The sequence below is a fragment of the Saccopteryx bilineata genome, chromosome 8 (assembly GCF_036850765.1).
Source record: "Saccopteryx bilineata isolate mSacBil1 chromosome 8, mSacBil1_pri_phased_curated, whole genome shotgun sequence".
NCBI classification, from domain to species: domain Eukaryota; kingdom Metazoa; phylum Chordata; class Mammalia; order Chiroptera; family Emballonuridae; genus Saccopteryx; species Saccopteryx bilineata.
In genome coordinates this window covers 42,683,403-42,703,176 of record NC_089497.1, presented here as the reverse complement: position 1 = coordinate 42,703,176, position 19,774 = coordinate 42,683,403, and the positions used below count along the sequence as shown (strand labels likewise).

The window sequence follows — 19,774 nt, the reverse complement described above, 5'->3', positions numbered from 1 at the left end:
TGCGTATTATACACGGGAGTGTCTTATACATGAGGAAATATGGTCATTTCCGTCTCACCAGTGGTGACACAGTGGATAGAGCATCAAGCTAGGACCTTGAAGGCCCAGGTTCAAAACCCCCAAGGTCATTAACTTGAGCGCAGGCTCACCAACAAGGTCGCCCACTTAGGCATAAGATCATAGACATGATCCCATGATCACTGACTGGCTTGAGCAAGGGATCACTGGCTTGGCTAGAGCGCCCCATCCTGCTTCCTGCATCAAGGCACATTTGAGAAGCAATCAATGAACTAAAGTGCTGCAACTATGAGTTGATCCTTTTCATCTCTCTCTTTGTGATGGTCTGTCTGTCTCTCTCTTGCTCGCTAAAACAAAGTAGTTTAATTTCCTTGTCCACACTCATTCAATAAACAGTTTACTTAGAACCTATCAGGTACTTCAACATCCTGGTGCTGAAGAAGCAACAATAGAGACACTAGAACTGCTAAGGAGCTTTATGGTTTACTAAGGAAGAGCCCAGAAAAGAGTAATTAAATACAATGTGCTAGAATTGAAAAGAGAGGCAGAGAAAATACTGTGTAGTATAGTCTATAAGCTCTCTGCCTATAAGGAAAGAAAGCATTCTTGATGGGTGATTATCTATAAAGGCAGTAAAATGTAAAACCTCAGAATAAATACACAGGTATCACGGACCCTAAGATAAAAATCCTTGTGTGCCATTTGACAATAGCACAATTCCCAAATATATGTTAAGATTTCTACATATAATACTCATAAACTGGTAAAGCTAATGACTTCCAAGTTTCAAGTTACTTGTTTGTGTGTACAAATTGTGTATAATGCCAAAAGTCTTTTTCATATTCAACTTTAATAGTAACTCAATTCCCGTTGCTTATCTTTCAGATTTTATTAGAAGTCTAAGTTGTTGCTTTTATGAGTTCCCTAAAATTGGAAGAATTGTGAAGTAAAACTGCAGAGTCATTCAGCCTCTTTCATACTGACATTTCTTTCCCCCCTTCCCAGTACTCACTGCTTTTTAGCTGGTTTTCTCTTTCCCATTTTGGTCTCACCCAGACTGGACTAGTTTGAAGCTCTAGGAATCAAAAAGCTGAAGGAATTTGTCTAATTTGGTAGACTTGCCACTACAGGAGGGGAAGTCTTGTTAAATTGCTGTTACTCTAGAATTTAACTTTTTGTTTTCCTTGAAAAGGAACACCAGTATATTGTAGAGAATTCAGAAGATACAGAAAAACAAAAAATAAGGCAGTCACATCCACCACTGCAGGATGATTCCATCTTTCCCATCATTCAGCTCTTTTTAATGATTGGACTCTTCAATGAGACTGGTTAGAAAACTACAAGGTTTAACCAAGAATATGGTTTTTCAGATTAAAAATTTACATTTTAAAATCAAAACTGTAATTTCAGTCAGGCATTTCAATTTAAAAGAACCAGAGACTTTCTAAGTTTCAGTATAAATAAAAGAGTTTAAACCCCAAACAGAAAAACACTCTTCCCTAAAGCACATTGTTTGGAGTCAAAACTACATTGCAAATGAAGTGGGTGTACATTGGGTTGGGCAAAATCCTAAACAAAATAATTTCTGTATTTTCACAAAATATTATTCATCAAAATCTGAAAAGGTCACCTGGAGTTTTACAAATAGGGAAAGGTAAGGAGGGGAACAAGTGCTACTTAAAATGAATTTATCATTGGTCAAGGAATTGACTGGGAGTGGCAAGTGAGATTTTAGAGAGAAATGGCAAAGGAAAACGTCAGAGGCATAAAATACCGAAGTCAGCGACATCACAACCTAACCTCCTCCTTCCCTTTAAGTTTATGGTGAAACACATTTGGCTCAATTATATTACAGCCCAATTACTTTCTGAAGAATTAGTTCCCTTTCCGTGAAATCTAATCACTTTCCCATAAACCAGCCAGTCTCCTGTAGATCACGACATCGCAACACCATCTTTCAACGCCTCCCCCTTCAATCGAGACTGTCGTACTTATACCTCCTGTTTTGAAGCTAGTACATCTTTATTCTTTCAGCTATCCTCTCCCTTACTGCACCACAAATCAGAGAAGAAAATGGTAAAAGGCCTGCTTTTGCCCTTCCAAGTCCCATTCACAGGAACATCTACGGAAAGCATCTTGCAAGGACTCCAGCTTACAAACTCAGAATTGCTGAGAAAACACGTTCGCAAACAGGATTTACAGCGTATCCGCAGTGAGGACCACATCAGTGTCATTCCCTCCCCAAGCCAGTCTCACCGGAGACGCCTATCCTCCGGGGTTTTCCTTACTTCCCTGCGCCCCAGCCCCGGGCAAAGACAGTGCAGGGCCTCTGCGGAAGAATGGGCTTGGGGACTGGAACCTGGAGACTATTGCAGACCCCCAAGAAGGGCTGAACCAATGCTATGACCCGAAGCCCCAAAGACTCCGAATAGGGAATCATAATGGCTGCACTCACCCCCAACCTCGAGAAAAGTGGACGTCTCAACCCGTAGGTCGCGGAGACGAAAACAGTGGGGGAGTGGGGGTCAGGTGGACTGGAGAAATGAGCTCCCGGCCGGTGCAGGATGACAGCGAGAAATCACTAACAGCGGAGGCCGCAGTTCACACCCTATCTCCTCTTCCTCTTCCCACCCCTTCTATTCCCACCTCCCGCGGGTTACACAGCGCCGCTCACCTGACAGGGCGCGAGGAGCAGAACCCGTACAGACCGCGGACCCAAAGGTTCCGTCACTGAGGGAGGAGATGTCTTCAGCTACAGAGGGAGAGGGCGGGCCTAGACACTCACGTGACCCTAAGCTCCGCCCTGCCCTCGCCAGCCGGGAGCCTTACACCGTGGGGTCCTGAATTTTTGCGAATTGTTTGAACATTTAAATTTGTTGCGATTACATTTTAAGGAAGAAACTAAAAACTTTTAACAAAGCTTATGTTGTAAATGCAGAAAGCAATGTAGAAAGCGTGGGTAGAACAGATTTAAGCGCACTGCTAAGGAAGTGACATAAACGCCACGATCCGTGGACCGGAAGTTGCGATAGATTTCCGCCCCTCCGGCGCCTGCTCGTGAAATCCGACTTAAAGGTTTGAGGCAGTCACGTGACCTCAAATCTTGAAACGTGTTGGCCCGAAGCCAAGTTATTCGGCTAATTGCTAATTGTGTTTGTCTTAAAAGAAAAACCTCATTTATTTGAGTCTTCCACAGACTTATTTACACTTTGAATCACCTACTCTGTAAAATATTACAAGAAAGGAGCGTTTGAAGGTCATCAGGCAGACTACCAACTGGGAAGAACAGGGTCAGGAAAGATTGATCTTAAAGAGAGAGAAGGGAAGGAGGGGCGGAAAAATCCGGATTTTACCGCCAGGGCTTACCGGGCAAGCCCCACAAGTAGTGTCGTAAGCGATAGGAGGAGAAAAATGACGCCAGAGGCCCAGCCCAGTAGAAACATGGAGGTCCTAAAGTGAAGGGGGAAGGGTGCGCGGAGGGCAGGTGTACGGCTGCGCGGTAGACGTCTTACGCGCCGGCGCGCAGAGGGGGCGGGGTGAAAGGTCACAACGCGGCGGCGGGTCTGGCTGGCGTCGGCGGCGGCGGGCGGGAGCCTAGTGCCCCGTGTGCACGTGTGGAGAAGCGGCGGCACCAGTGCGGCGGCGGGAGACGCTGCCTTCCTCTCCCCCACCCGCGGGGGACGCAGGGCTGCGCTCTCCTCTCGCGGCCTCCGTCACCCGCTCAGCTCCCTGCCCTAGGCGGGGAGGCCGGCTTGTGGGGTTGAGTGGCCCGAGCTGAGGGCGCTGAGAGCTCAGGTCGGCGACGACAACGGCGTTGATATCGGTGGTAACAACGGCCTCAGCAAGCGGGGAAGATGAAAGGGTGAGGAAGGGCAGCCGGGCCGGGCCGGGCCGGGCCGGCGGGGGAGAAGGATTGCGAAGGAGGGGAGAGACTGGGCGAAGACCCGGCTAGGGGAGATTTCTGGGCTTCTCTGCTCACGGAGGGGGCGGAGGCTCGGCTCGGGCTGTTGGCGCGCTGAAGGGCCAGCAGAGGCAAGACGCGGGCAACCCAGGATTTCGGCCCAGAAGACGAGTGTGGCGACAGGGAAAAGCTCTTGTGAAGTGCTTGGGGTCTCCTGTCCGGGAACGGAGGACTAAGACACCCCCAGCTCTCCGCCCCGAGTGGAGTGGTCTGGCTGTCCTTTTCAGATCTGGGTTCTGGGAGAACCGTGGTGTTTGTCATCTTTCAGTTTTATTCCCACTTGAGAGGTGTGCAGGACCTTCTGGAAGATGAAGGAATTGGAATAAAGAGCAGGGAGATGAGTATTAAAAACTAGTGACTCAACTGGATTTGGGTTGGGTCAGACCGAGTGTGTGTGTGTGTGCGGGGGGGGGGGAGCGTGAGCTCTGTAGACTTGGGGTGCCAAAATGTTTAAGGAAGTATTGTGGATCAGTAGGTGGAGCTCTTGCTCCAGTAGTTACTGTTGCCCCTGTACTGTGGGGGTCCAGCGTTCCCAGGAAGCTTTCTTGAGGTGATTGGCAGAGCTAGTATAGTTTCACAGTTTCCTTCTTGGATAAATTAGGGATTATTTTGGTTTGACTGTTTCCATTTGGATAAAATGTCACCTTACTATTAAATTACATACTATTAAAATATTAATTACATAACATGGTGCTTTAAAATATGGCCTAAATTGGCCGTTTGAGAGCTTGTCCTTATCATTCTTAGAAGAAATGGAATCTTATCAATGTTAAAATCTTTCTGAGATGCCTGAGTTTTTTTCTATTATGGTAAGTCAAAGAATTGTAACTACCTTCCGAGTTAGTGAAGCCTTTCCAAGTATTCAGCAACCCTTTCGAGGATGAAATAAAAATCTTCTAAGTAATCTCATACTGCCTAAAACGAGGGTCTGTCTGATTGCTGTCTCGCTGTATTTATGCGTTTGAGGTCGAAGGGGTCCAAGAGTTTCATCTGGCCTTAACTCTGTAATGTGATTCCTTACTCTGATTTTTGCTTTAACTATTGGGGATTCATTCTAATGTTGAATCGGATATCATATAATTAAAGTTTCAAATCATAAAGAAATTTTCTAATTATTTTACATCAAATTCTAAAGAGTTCCAATCAGGATACCAACAGAAGGTTATGAGAAGTATTTGCTGCTCTTGAATTATGACCTAAGAAGTTTGGCTATTTTATACATGATCAGATGTAATTTGATGATTTTTTTAAAAAAAAAAACTTTTATTGATTGTTTTTTAGAGAGAGAGAGAAAGGGAGAGAGTGAAAGCATTGATTGGTTGTTCCACTTAGTTGTGCATTCATTGGTCATTTCCCTTGAGTGCCCTAACCAGGGATCCAACTGTAAGCCTTGGTGGTGTAGAGCCGGACATAACACGAACCAACTAAGCTAACCAGCCAGGGCCGCCTTTTTTTCCTTTTGTATGGGTGCTATTCTTACTCATTCTTGTATTCTCTTGGCATTCAATACTTACTTATCTTGTTCTTTTAGAGTAATAAAAATGAGGCTGAAGAATTCCTAGTGTTGAGACTTCATGGATTTATTTATAAAGGAAGGCCTCTAAGAAAAAATTATTTTCTATGTTTGGATCCGCAATCTTTGGTTTAGCTCAGTATCACTAGGGAGTAATGTCCTGATACGTAACTTGGCAATAGAAATGTGTCAAACAGTGGTATTGATCACAGTCTACCTTCAGTTAATGTACTCATGAGCTGGTTATCTTTTATTTAAAATGGTTATTTATGTGTTAATGGAGGCAAATCCAGAGGAACTGGCCAAATTTAAAGGAAATTTTTAGTTATTGAAAATGTACCTTATGCCACCAACTATGCCTGAAATGAAGAGTCCTCATATCTAGTTCCTATTACTTTTTAAAATTTATCTATTGATCAGTTAGAGAAAGAAATATCGATTTGTTCCACTTATTTCTGCATTCATTGATTGATTCTTGTTTATGCCCTTACAGAATGGGCCCTGCAACCTTGCTACATCCAGACCATGTTCTAACCAACTGAGCTACCTTGCCAGGGCTTTCTTCCTATTACTTTTCATGATGGGGAGCTTAAAATTGTGTTCTTAATGGTAAACAATATGATTTCATAGGAGTTAGTCCGTTTAACTTCACAGATGAGCTAACTCCTAGGTAAGGTGCAACTTAAAATTGTTTTTTTACTTCTGAATCTTTTTTTTCCCTCTTCCAAGTGAGAGAAGGGGAGATAGACTCCCACGTGCACCGTGACTGGGATCCACCCAACATCTCTGGTCTAGGGTGATGCCCTGCCGATCTGGGGCCATGCATACAATGGAGCTATTTTGAGTACCTGAGGCAGAGGCTCCAGTGAGCCATCCTCAGCATGGGGGCTGATGAGCTCAAACCAATTGAGCTATGGCTGTGGGAGGAGAAGCGGGGGATGGGAGAGCAGATGGGCACTTCTCCCGTGTGCTGTGACCTGGAATTGAACCTGGGACATCCACATGCCAGGCTGATGCTCTACCACTGAGTCAACTGGCCAGGGTCTAGAATTGTGTGGTTTAATAATTGAAATGTTAAAATTTAAGATTGTGAAGTCAGAAACGAATCTTTGTTGAAGACTTCAATGTAATGTTTACCTCTGACAGCTTATTGGCTGGGAAGGGGTGATGGAGTTTTTGAAGTACTATAGATATTCTGTATCTTTACCTTGGGTGATCTATGTAAAAAGGTCAGTAAGTTGTGAACAAGATTTGTGCTTTTTTACCATACGGATCATATACTTCAATAAAACTGTTTTTAAAAGGTTTTATTGCTGATTTGGTCAGAAAAAACAACAACAAAAAGCCAGCCAGGCTAAAGTAGAATTCAGAAACTTTTATAAACCTGTAATTCATACTTTTTGTTTCTATGAAGCTTATAATTTGTGGGATGTTGATTGAAATAGTGGATTTTAACAAATACTTTGTAATAACCCTTTGCTCTGTAGAGATGAATTTATATAAAATACAAGTTACTTGTACCACAATCTTAAATTTTAAAAAATCAGTATGTCCTGACTAATGTAAAAGAAAAATAAAAGTAAACAGTATTTCCGTCTAATGATCAGGTACAACGATATCATAAATTGTAAGATCAGATGTTTGCCTCTGTCTGTAAGTAGAATCACTGTATAATTTAGGAAGTATATTTTCTACTAGTATAGATGTGTACATTGGTGACTAACCCAGTTTTGCCGTCAGTGTTGTGGTTTCTTCCCAGAATTGTGGGCGGCTGTTGATAAAGTTCTGAACTAAACAAAGAATAATCAGAAATTTCTGTGTTGGAAAGTATCTTTAATGGCTTATCATATAAAGCATTATCTTTAAAAGATAATTGCTTTTTTTCAGACAAAACTAATCTGTATTAAATTTCACTTGACTATGTCCTTTATGTTGGGTGGTCTGCTGGAATTCCTTCTGATTCTCCATTTTCTCTTCCAGGTATTAGCTATGGCTTCCAGCTTTATACCATCTGAAAGATATACCTCCTCAATTATTTATTTGGTTGACCTTTTTTTTTTCATCACAGTCTACAGAAACCACTAGAATACTAGTGATGACCAACAGAAACTTTCTTTCCATCATAGCATTTGGAAATGTGTGGATTATAGTGTAATAACTACAAATTATATAATTGCTCCATCGCAGAACACTACTTTCTCTTGACCCTTTCTCTTCTGTCATTTCCTATTTATATTCATTCAGTGCCTAACTTATTGGCAAAATGTTAATCTTGTCTTGTCCAATACAGTAGTGGCTAGTTAAATCGAGCAGTTGAAATGTGCCTTGTGCTACTGAGAAACTGGATTTTAAATTTTAAGTAAAATTTTAATTTTAAAAACTGATAGTGAAGCCTGACCTGTGGTGGTGCAGTGGGTAACTATCGACTAAGAATGCTGAGGTCACTGGTTGGGTTAGGTTCGAATCCCCAGGCTTGCTGAGTCAAGGCATGCATATATGAGGAGTAACTACTATTAGTTGATGCTTCCCTCTCTTTGCCCCTCCCCCCTCCCCTCTTCCTTCCCCCCTCCCTTCCTCCCTTATTCTCCCTCTCTCACCTTCTCTCCTCTCTCCCTCCCTTATTCTCCCTCTCTCTCCCTCTCTCACCCTCTCTCCCTCCCTTATTCTCCCTCTCTCTCCCTCTCTCACCCTCTCTCCCTCCCTCCCTCCCTCCCTTATTCTCCGTCTCTCCACTTCTCCTTCCCTCTCCCTCCCTTATTCTCCATCTCTCCCCTTCTCCTTCCCTCTCCCTCTCTCCCTATTCTCCCTCTCTCACCCTCTCTCCTCTCTCCCTCCCTTATTCTCCATCTCTCCCCTTCTCCTTCCCTCTCCCTCTCTCCCTATTCTCCCTCTCTCACCCTCTCTCCTCTCTCCCTCCCTTATTCTCCGTCTCTCCCTTTCTCCTTCCCTCTCCCTCTCTCCCTTATTCTCCCTCTCTCACCTTCTCTCCTCTCTCCCTCCCTTATTCTCCATCTCTCCCCTTCTCCTTCCCTCTCCCTCTCTCCCTTATTCTCCCTCTCTCCCCCCTCCTCCTTCCCTCTCCCTTTCTCTCCCCCTCTCTCCTTGCCTCCTTTTCTCTAAAATAATAAAATCTTAAAAAATAATAATAAATAAAAAATGATACTCAAACTTGGTTGTTGGACAAACTCTTAAATATGTTTGGAACAATTTGGATATGGGATCTCCTGGAAGTTTTATTAAATGTAAATACAGATCAGATATTTCCAGTGAATTAAGAATGTGCTAGAAATGAAATATCCACTGAATTTTAAAACTTGGTAAGAAAAAGTAAAATAGTTACAATTATAATTTTGGTTACATGTTGAAATGCTTTCACCTGTCTTTTTGGTTAATGTGGATACTAGTAAATAATAAATTATATTTGTGACTTAAATTCCTATTGGAAAGTGCTGTGCTAGACTCTAAAAAAATTTTTTTTTGTGAAACATGATCTCTTTTGGTATGATCTAGTTCCCAGATGGTCAATGTTTCTAAATGTTTAGACTGGACCAAAGTAGTATAGAATTTGGCTGTTTATATCTCTGTGGTGAAGGATTCTGAGGCCTCACCTGGTTTTAGATTTAAAACGTAATTCAGTCAACCTGTCAGCAGGGGATGGAAGAGATCATTGGAAGTATGTATTTACTTTTACTGACAATCTGTATTCTGCCTCTGTCATTGCTGAAGCTGTTCTTGCCTCTGGGACAGCCCTGTTTTCCAAGTCAAAAGCTTTTCAACTGTTCAGTCCTTGATAGTGCTATAGTAAGTGCTTCTTTATAAAACTACTTCACACACATACTTAATTGTTTCTTTTGGATAATTCCCTAGAAGTGAATATTTTGGATCAGAAGGTACTGGCATTTTTAAAGCTCTGATATTTGTTGCCAAGTTAACTTTAGAAAGATAGTAGCAATTTACAGTGCCAGCAGTGTGTGAAAGTGCCATTCTCTTCTTAAGAAATGGAAGAGGATACAAATGGTATAAAATACACTAGTCTGGGATGAGTGGCATAGTTACCACTTGTACTGGCCATTTTATGTTTATAACTTGACTTGTTATTTGTATAACTTACCAGTTTTTAACTTAGATATTGGCTGCTTTTTTACTTCAAATTACAGAGCAATCAGAAATAATGTTCTTTAGAAAATGGATTGAGATATTCAAATTAATAAGTATTCTCAGAGTGATACCATGGTGTTAGGGCCCTGATCATTAGAAAGAAATGGGATGGGGCTTGATCAGATTTCTACTTTAGAAAGATTACTCTGACTACATTGTGGTAGCTTTGTGTCTTTCACTTTAGTCTCATTCCCCTTCATTATGTTTTATTTTGGATTGAAATGATGGCCTGAATCATACTGCTAAAAAAGCTATAGGAATAGGTTATGAATATATTGGGAAGTAGAATTAGGGATTAAATTGGGATATAAGAATACGTCTAAAACTAAGTTTCTATATTTGATGAATGTTGGGGCTATTAATAAATTAACAGATAGAGGTAGTTTTATTTTACTATAGAGAATGATGCATTCAGTTTTCGATGTATTGAATTTGAGGTTCCTGTAGAGATATCTGGTAAGCAGTTAGAAATATACTATATATTTGGATTCAGAGATTTTGAATGAGAAATGTCAGCATTTAGGTAGTAGTAAGGAAAAAGCTAGAGCTGGGAAGGAGCTAATTGAACATGGATGGCCATGGAAAATTTTTCAAAGAATAATTTTATTCTTTTTAGGTTATGACCTTGTGTAGATTGTGCCCATGTGTGTGTTTAGCACTTATGGTACCCAACCAAATAATTGCTGATTTTACACTCATGTTACTACAGTCACACAGTTTGGAGAGCTGACCCAGCCACCCCCACGTTTTTGGTACCTGCTAAACCTCTCTAGAACAGTGTCTCTCAACCTAGGGCACACCTCTCACCCCACCTCAGAAATCTGGTAGTGTCTGGAGATGTTTTTGTTGTGACAGTGGGGCAGATGGATAGAGTCTAGGGATGCTGCTAGACTCTGGGAAGCCCCTCACAACAAAGAAGTATCCAGCCCCAAAGTAGCAATAGTACCAATGTTTAAAAACAGTTATAAAATCTAGTTCAGATGAGAGAACCTATCAGTTATATTAAGGGCCTAAGCACTAAAGATGGTTTCTTTGACGGAAGTCATGGTATAGCGGCTCTTGTACTATAATGGGAATTTGAAGACATAGGTGGATCAAACACTGCACAAGAAGTGACCAAGCAGTTAAAATTTTGTGCCAAGGTGCAATTAATGCACATCTAAAATATAAACTATTCGGCTTTAATTGCTTTCTCTGTACTTATTTTCTCTTATGTCTTTAAAAGGCAGTTTATAAAGATGGATTTACCTTTGCATTGTCATAGCTCCATCTTGTGGCCTTGCAGATTTTTTTTTTTACAGTTATAGGCATAATTGACATCTTTAATAGCTAAAAACATTTGATTGCTTATTATCTGATGTTGGTGCGCTAAACACTTAACATGCATTATGTCATTTTATCTCTGCTCTTTTATAAGCCACGTGTAAAGGTTGGTACTACCATACTCTTAAGTTCAGTGATTATATATTTGAGTAACAGACTGATCTTATGGTGCTGGCACAGAATAATACCTAATGGGTTCTGTAAAATAGGAGGCAAGTAGTTGTATTTTCCTGATCTAAGGACTTGGTACAAATTTCTGTGGGCACTTCTGTTTCATCAGTCTGTCCCCCCTTTTGGATCCTATGTCTAAAAACTTTGATATGAAGATGCATTGGGGTTTGTTATAAATTTGCAAAGCAAGAAAAGTAACATCTTACCTGAATTTACTTGAGCTAAGAGAATAATGTTGTGTCTTTAATAACTGCTGTCCTCAGTTTTTTATAGTCAGGGGTGTAAACTCTAGTGCCAAAAGGAACCTGGGACCAAACAGATAAGATAAACAAATAGAAAGCAAGGTAAGACAAAGTAAACAAGAAAAGAAATGTAAACTTTGTGCAAAATCTTATGACTTAAATATTAGCAACCAATTAAAAAAAACACCTATTGAGTCGGATGTGGCCACACGGCTGATTTCACTTTTAGGCCAAGAATTAGGGAGTTATCTACAGAGTGGAGGGGTTTTTATTTATTTTGTGTTTGTTTTTTTATTTTATTTATTTATTTATTTTTTACAGAGACAGAGAGTGAGTCAGAGAGAGGGATAGACAGGAACGGAGAGAGATGAGAAGCATCAATCATTAGTTTTTCATTGCGCATTGCAACACCTTAGTTGTTCATTGATTGCTTTCTCATATGTGCCTTGACCATGGGCCTTCAGCAGACCGAGTAACCCCTTGCTCGAGCCAGCGACCTTGGCTTCAAGCTGGTGAGCTTTTGCTCAAACCAGGTGAGCCCGCACTCAAGCTGGCGACCTTGGGGTCTTGAACCTGGGTCCTCTGCATCCCAGTCTGACGCTCTATCCACTGTGCCACCTCCAGGTCAGGCGTGTTTGTTTTTTTAAAGATTTCTATGTACTGATTTTTAGAGAGGAGAGATAGAAACAGGGTAGAGGAGTAGGAAGCATCAACTCATTGCTTCTTGTGTGTGTCTTGACCGAGCAAGCCCAGGGCCTCCACCCAGGAACCTCAGAGTTCCGGATTGACACTCCGTCAGATCAGGCCAGAGTAGAGGTTTTAAACTGACAAATTCTGATAGTTTACATTGTTAAATTATATTGAATAATTTTTCTGAAGTAAGCAGTCAATGCAGTGATCAACAACCCAGATTATGAGTCAGGCTTGTTTCAGTTTGTGTCACAGCTCCTCAGTATTAGCTATATCATACATGTTAAAGCTATACTGTAACACATCATACTCCTGATAGGGAAATGGTTAGCACTTTATATGAAATTCTTTCTATTCCTAGCATATTTTTTCTATTGACCTATTTCACTTCTCTGCCATTTTTAGCCTCTATTTACTTCACATTTAGAAATTTACACATGTGCAGTGAGAAGTTTATTGACTTAGGTGGGTGTTAAATTTGTTGGGTAACATAACAAGCTTAATTACAAAAATAAAGATTCTAAGGTGGGATATGGGAATCTGAATTAATCTCCCCCCCCCCCCCGAAGCCAGAAACGGGAAGGCAGTCATATTCCTGCATGCGCCCGACGGGGATCCACTCGGCACGCCCACCAGGGGGCGATGCTCTGCCCATCTGGGGCATTGCTCTGTTGCAACCAGAGCCATTCTAGTGCCTGAGGCAGAGGCCACAGAGCCATCCTCAGCGCCCTGGCAAACTTTGCTCCAATGGAGCCTTGGCTGCGGGAGAGGAAGAGAGAGACAGAGAGGAAGGAGAGGGGGAGGGGTGGAGAAGCAGATGGGCCTTTCCTGTGTGCCCTGGCCAGCAATATAACCTGGGACTCCTGCACGCCAGGCCGATGCTCTACCACTGAGCCAACCGGCCAGGGCCGGGATTCTGAATTTTTAACTAGCAAGGGATTCTGGTGTGTGGCTGAGTTTGGAATCCATTGCCAGATTTAGTGACACTGCTTCTCCAGGTTTTTTCCCTACTCTTGTGAAAATTGCTTCTCAAACATCCTGTTCTTTTACCTGAAAAACACAAGTGTTCCTTTTGGTAATTCTGTTTTTAGATGGTCTTCACTATGGACATTTCTTAGTAATGTGATCTGTTCCCATAATCAGAGGATGTTCATTATGCATTTTTTCTATTCAAGGGAACAACTCTCAAAGTGATGTGTCAGAAAAAGTCATTCTTATGAGTTTAATTTTAAAAGTTTAGGTACATTTTCTCTACTATCTAATTACTGTTATCTACTACTTAACACGCGTATTGCTTTCAGTGACATTGGGTAGCATTTTAAAGGCAGGACATGTAGCCATTTACACACCAAAGGCAAAAACTATAATAGGCTGTCCTGAGACTGCTGAATTTAGAAGTGTACGTCTGTACCAGAATGGAAGGCTCATTCTCATCCAACTCTCATTCATCTTCTAAAAACCAAGGGCATGGTACAGCTGGAAATTGAGAAGGTGTGGTTTGTTAAAGGTTTGAAGTTGTCACTCCTTTTACTTTTTCTTTAAAATGGTAAAGAATATTGAGGTATCAAGTATTTTCTGCCTTGAGTTTTAATATTCAAATAACATCTTTGTGCCCTGGCTGGATAGTTCAGTTGGTTACATTGTCCCTGTGCACAGAGGTTGCCGATCTGATCCCCCGTCAGGGCACATACAGGAACAGCTCGATGTTCCTGCCTCTTGCTCTTTCTCACTCCCTTCCTCTCTAAAAATTAATAGTTTTTTTCCAATATTTTAAAAAATAATATTTTTGTTCTTTCCCAGCCAAAGTTGCTATATAAGTTAACAAGTTCAAAATACTGAATCTTATAGTGCCTTATATAATAAGTAATACTCACTTGTTTTACCTTTTTGTTATGGAAATTTTCAAACACAAAAGTAGAGAAAATTGTACAGTGAACCCTCATGCTTCTGCTTCTAGTAAGTAGAATTTCACATTATTACTTCATTTTTGCCTGACCTGTTTGTTTCTGTTTTCCCTTTTTGCTGGAGTAACTTCAAAGAAAACCTTCATCTGCAGGCATATCTGGTTTTATTGTGCTTCACAGAAATTTCTTTTACAAAATGAAAGCTTATAGCAGTCCTGGTTGAACAAGTCTGTTAGTGCCACATTTGTCTGTACCTTTTTTCAATAGCATTTGCTCACTTTGTATCTCTGTCACATTTTGGTAATTCTTGCAATATTTCAAACTTTTTGTGAGATGATGGGAGATACTGAGGCAGACTCCCACATGTACTCTAACTGAAATCCAACAGGCAACCTTGTCTGTGGCCAATGCTGGTATACGGAGCTACTTTTAGTGCCTGAAGCTGATGCGCTCGGACCAATCAAGCTATCCTCAGTGCCAAGACCATTGGCTGTGGGAGGGGATTTGGGGTACAGTGGAGTCGCTTCTCCTATGTGCCCTGATTGGGAATTGAACCCAGGATGTCCATACAGTGGGCCAACCCTTTATCCACTGAGCCACTAGCCAGGGCCCAAACTTTTTCACTGTTATATTTGTTACAGTGATCTGTGAACAGTGCTCTTTCATGTTACTATTATAATTGTTTTGGGGTGCCCAGAACCACACCCATACAAGACAGACAACAAACTTAATGTTATCTGTGTTTCGACTGCTCCACCGACTGGCAGATCCCGTGTCCCTCTTCTCAGACCTCCCCATTCAAGTGTTTTAGGAAATGTTAAGGAAAATGCTTGTCTGCCACTCTTAAGTCAAAGGTTAGAAGTTATTAGCTTAGTTAGGAGAGCATGTCAAAATCCGAGATAGGATGAAAGCTAGGCCTGTTGTACCATACAGCCAAATTGAGAATGCAAAGGAAAAATTCTAGAGAGAAATTAAAAGTGCTACTCCACTGAGTGATAGAAAGTGAAATGTTTATTTTTAATAATGGGGAAGATTGCCTGACCTCTGGTGGCACAGTGGATAAAGCGTCGACCTGGGAACACTGAGGTTGCCAGTTCAAAACCCTGCACTTGTCTGGTCAAGGCATATATGGGAGTTGATGCTTCCTGCTCCTTCCCCCTTTCTCTCTCTCCCTCCCTCCTCTCTAAAATGAATAAATAAATAAAAAAATAATGGGGAAGCTTTTAGTGGTCTGGATTAAAAAGTCAAACCAGCCACAGTATTTCCTTAAAGCCTAATCCAGAGCAAGGCACTGACTCTCTTCAATTATATGAAGGCTGAAAGAGGTGAGGAAGCTGCAGAAGGGAAGTTTGAAGCTAGCAGAAGTTCGTGGTTTAAGAAAAGAAGCTGTCTCCATAACGTAGAAGTACAAAGTAAAGCAGCAAGTTCTCCAGATCCAGCTGAGATAATTAATGAAGGTAGCTACACTTATGAACAAAAGATTTTCAATATGAATGAAACAGCCATATATATTTTAATTAACTATTGGGGTTAATAGTTACGTACTATTAATATTGGTTAATATTACGTATACAGTGGTACCTTGACACACAAGCACTTTAAATCACGAGCAATTTGAGAGATGAGCAGTCGCGGGATTTTTTGCTTTAAGTCAGGGGCGGATATTTGAATCACAAGCTTCCGCCACCCTCCACTAGATGGCCTGCCAAGCGTTCTGAAAGGGAGGAAAAAACATACTTCCATGGAAAGGTTTTTGTTGAAACAGCCTCTAAGTGAAAACAAGGAAAGTGTGGCAAAAAAGGTAAAAGTCAGACTTTGCCTTTTTTGAAGAAAATGATAATTAAGCAAAGTAAAAAAACAAGTTTAGTGATAAAGTTACATATCATACGTAGTGTGTAAGTTAAATTTTGCAATTAAATATAGTGTTACGTGTGTAGAGAGTAAGTTATGTTAAGCGATAGCGCACAAAATGAAAACCACTGCCAGTCTCCTTCCCCTCCGCCAGCATCTTTGCCTGACCTTAAAGGTAAATACACTTCATAAACCAGTTTATTTCTTTACATTCTCTCTTACTATGTGTGTATGTGTGTATATATATATATGTATGTATGTATTTGTTATTTATAAAGTACATTTTCTTATTTAAAAGCATATAAAACAAAAAATTCGTGTTGTTTTTGGGATCCGGACTGGATTAATTGCATTCCCATTAATTTAAATGGGGAAATTTGATTTGATGCATGAGCAAATTGAGTCACGAGCTCAGCCATGAAATGAATTAAACTCATGTGTCTAGGTACCGCTGTAGTAGGTTTCAGGTGTACCACTCCATAATATATCATCTGTACACTGCACTGGCTGCATATTCACCACTCCAAGTCAAGTCTCCTTCCATCACCTTTGTTTATTTCTCCTCTGAAACAAACAGCTTTATACTTGAAGACAATCCATTTAGGACTTTCATAGCTATTAAAAAGTCAATGCCTGGCTTCAGAAGACAAGTCGACTCACTTTTTTTTTTTTTCGAATTTAGAAGTGGGGAGGCAGTCAGACAGACTCCTGCATGTGCCCATCTGAGATCCACCTGGCATGCCCACCAGGGGGCGATGCTCTGCTCATCTGCGGCATTGCTCTGTTGCTGCTGGAGCCATTCTAGTGCCTGAGGTGGAGGCCATGGAGCTGTCCTGAGTGCCTGGGCGAACTTTGCTTCAATGGAGCCTTCGCTGTGGTAGGGGAAGACAGAGATAGAGAGGAAGGAGAGGGGCGCTTCTCCTGTGTGCCCTGGCCAGGATTCGAACCCAGGACTTCCACACGCCAGGCTCTACTGCTGAGTCAACTGGCCACGGCCCAGGTCGACTCTCTTATTAAGTGACTTACAAAGTTGATGCCAATGCTCATGAATATTTTAGGCCCACTGTTAAGACCTTCTTAGGAAAGATTTTTAAAATACTACTCATTGGCAATGCACCTGGTCACCCAAAACTGGTGGAGATATACAAGATTAATGTTTTTATGCCTGTTAATACAATATTTACTCTGTAGCCATGGATTAAGGAGTAATTTGGCCTGGCCTGTGATGGTGCAGTAGATAGAGCATTGACCTGGAATGCTGAGGTTGCTGGTTCGAAACCCTGCACTTGCCCAGTCAAGGTACATATGACTAGCAAGCAATCAGCAACTAAAGTGAAGCAACTATGAATTGATACTTCTTGATTTCCTGTCCCTCTCTATAAAATCAGTGAATAAAATCTTTTTAAAAAGCCTGAACAGGTGCTGGCACAGTGGATAGAGCATCAGCGTGGGATAAGGACTGAGGTTCAAAACCCCAAGGTCACTAGCTTGAGCATGAGATAGATGTGACACTGGTCGCTGGCTTGAGCAAGGGGTCACTGGGTTTAGCAGTTGATTTCAACCCTCATGGATGACTTTGAAGGACTTATATTAGTATGGTACAGTTAAGAAAATGGAAAGACAAGCCATAGTTTTGGAGAAATAGTTAATAAATTGTGTGTGTGTGTGAAATTACTTGTGTCCAGACTTTATAAAGACCTTACAACTTACTAAGATAAGCAAGTCTAATTTTAAAATGGCAATTATTTTCTTATGAATTAGACATTTCACTAAATAAAATGTACAAATGGCAAATAACCATATAGAAAGATGCTCAGCATTAGTCATTAGAGAAAGACAAATTTAATGAGATTATGACCTAACATCACTAAAATGGCTATAAACAGAAAGGTCAAACAAAACATATTGGCAAGGATGTGCAGAAACTAGAATTCTAATATGTTACAAGTGGAAATGTAAATAATGCAGAAGCTTTGGAAGACAGTTTAACAATGTGTTAGTTTTCCATTACTGCTATAATAAATTACTACAAACTTAGTGGCTTAGTGTAGGTGGAGCCTTGTCCACAGCTTAGAACAATACATTTGTTACCATAGTTCTTTTTTTTTTTTTTTTTTTTTTCATTTTTTTTTTTTTTCCCATTTTTCTGAAGCTGGAAACAGGGAGAGACAGTCAGACAGACTCCCGCATGCGCCCGACCGGGATCCACCCGGCACGCCCACCAGGGGCGACACTCTGCCCACCAGGGGGCGATGCTCTGCCCATCCTGGGCGTCGCCATATTGCGACCAGAGCCACTCTAGCGCCTGAGGCAGAGGCCACAGAGCCATCCCCAGCGCCCGGGCCATCTTTGCTCCAATGGAGCCTTGGCTGCGGGAGGGGAAGAGAGAGACAGAGAGGAAAGCGCGGCGGAGGGGTGGAGAAGCAAATGGGCGCTTCTCCTGTGTGCCCTGGCCGGGAATCGAACCCGGGTCCTCCGCACGCTAGGCCGACGCTCTACCGCTGAGCCAACCGGCCAGGGCCATAGTTCTTAAGATAAAAGTTCTTATTTATTTATTTCAGAGAGGGGTGGGGGCAGGAAGCATCAACTCCCACATGAGCCTTGACCAGGCAAGCCTGGATTTTCGAACTGGCGACCTCAGTGTTCCAGGTTGACTTTATCCACTGCTCCACCGCAGGTCAGGCTAAGATGAAAGTTTAATATGGCTTCGCTGGGCTAAAATCTAGGTGTTGGTAGGTATAGTGATTTTTTTTTTCTTTTCATTTTTTCTGACGCTGGAAACAGGGAGAGACAGTCAGACAGACTCCCGCATGCGCCTGACCGGGATCCACCCAGCACGCCCACCAGGGGCGAGGCTCTGCCCACCAGGGGGCAATGCTCTGCCCATCCTGGGCCTCGCCTTGTTGCGACCAGAGCCACTCTAGCGCCTGGGGCAGAGATCACAGAGCCATCCCCAGCGCCCGGGCCATCTTTGCTCCAATGGAGCCTTGGCTGCGGGAGGGGAAGAGAGAGACAGAGAGGAAAGCGCGGCGGAGGGGTGGAGAAGCAAACGGACACTTCTCCTGTGTGCCCTGGCCGGGAATCGAACCCGGGTCCTCCGCACGCTAGGCCGACGCGTTACCGCTAGGTATAGTGATTTTAAATAGTATTCTCTCAAAACTTATGTCTACCTGGAATCTCAGTATATGTCCTTTAGAAATAGGGTCGTTGCAGGTGTAATTAAGATGAGGTCATATTCGATTAGGGTGGACCCTAAATCTAATGACTAATGTCCTTATAAGGAGAGGAGAGCACACATGTGTGCAAAAGACCATGTGAAAACACTAGACTTGTGCTGCTACAAGTTAAAAAGTACCTGAGGCCACAGCTGGAAGAGGCTCTACTCTAGAGCCTAAGTGCTCTGACCCTAAAAGAGCTTGAGAACTTGGTTCTGCTGATATTCTGAGTTTGACTTCCAGCTTCCAGAAATTTGAGAGAATGAAATTTCTGTGTTTTAAGCCACTGAGTTTGTGGTAAATTTGTTAAGGCAGCTCTACGGAACTAATACAACAGGATTATGGTTCTTCTAGAGACTTTGCTTGAGAATATATTTTCTTGCCTTTTCAGCTTCTATAGGCTACTCTCATTGCTAGGTTCATAGCCCTTCATCTTCAAGCTAGTAGCATAGCAACTTCAAATCTCTCATCTCTGTTTCTGTTATCAAATCTTATCTGACGCTTAAGGGCCTGTGTGATTAATCTTTCTATCTTAAGTTCTTAACATTTGCCAAGTCCATTTTTCATGTAAAATAGCATATGAGGGCCCTGGCCGGTTGGCTCAGCGGTAGAGTGTCGGCCTAGCGTGCGGAGGACCCGGGTTCGATTCCCGGCCAGGGCACACAAGAGAAGCGCCCATTTGCTTCTCCACCCCTCCGCCGCGCTTTCCTCTCTGTCTCTCTCATCCC

The 19,774-nt window shown here is 42.1% G+C and overlaps 2 protein-coding genes across 6 annotated transcripts in view; one reads left to right on the top strand and one right to left on the bottom strand.

Moving 5' to 3' along the window:
* ATP6V1A (ATPase H+ transporting V1 subunit A) overlaps positions 1–3,403 on the bottom strand; it is a 68,998-nt gene extending 65,595 nt beyond the window's left edge. Inside the window, exon 1 of one of the 3 annotated variants that reach the window (XM_066241629.1) lies at positions 3,385–3,403. The gene's annotated coding sequence lies outside the window, so the exon portion shown is untranslated. Of the gene's footprint in view, positions 1–2,473; positions 2,647–2,692; positions 2,978–3,384 lie in introns of those variants that run through there. The other 2 variants (XM_066241626.1, XM_066241627.1) reach the window with 2 other exon arrangements.
* Positions 3,404–3,535: 132 nt separating this feature from the next.
* NAA50 (N-alpha-acetyltransferase 50, NatE catalytic subunit) overlaps positions 3,536–19,774 on the top strand; it is a 35,299-nt gene continuing 19,060 nt past the window's right edge. Inside the window, exon 1 of one of the 3 annotated variants that reach the window (XM_066241632.1) lies at positions 3,536–3,880. In XM_066241632.1, coding sequence (XP_066097729.1) covers positions 3,873–3,880 — 8 coding nt within the window. In that variant the 5' untranslated portion in view covers positions 3,536–3,872. The remainder of the gene's footprint in view (positions 3,881–19,774) is intronic. The other 2 variants (XM_066241631.1, XM_066241630.1) reach the window with 2 other exon arrangements.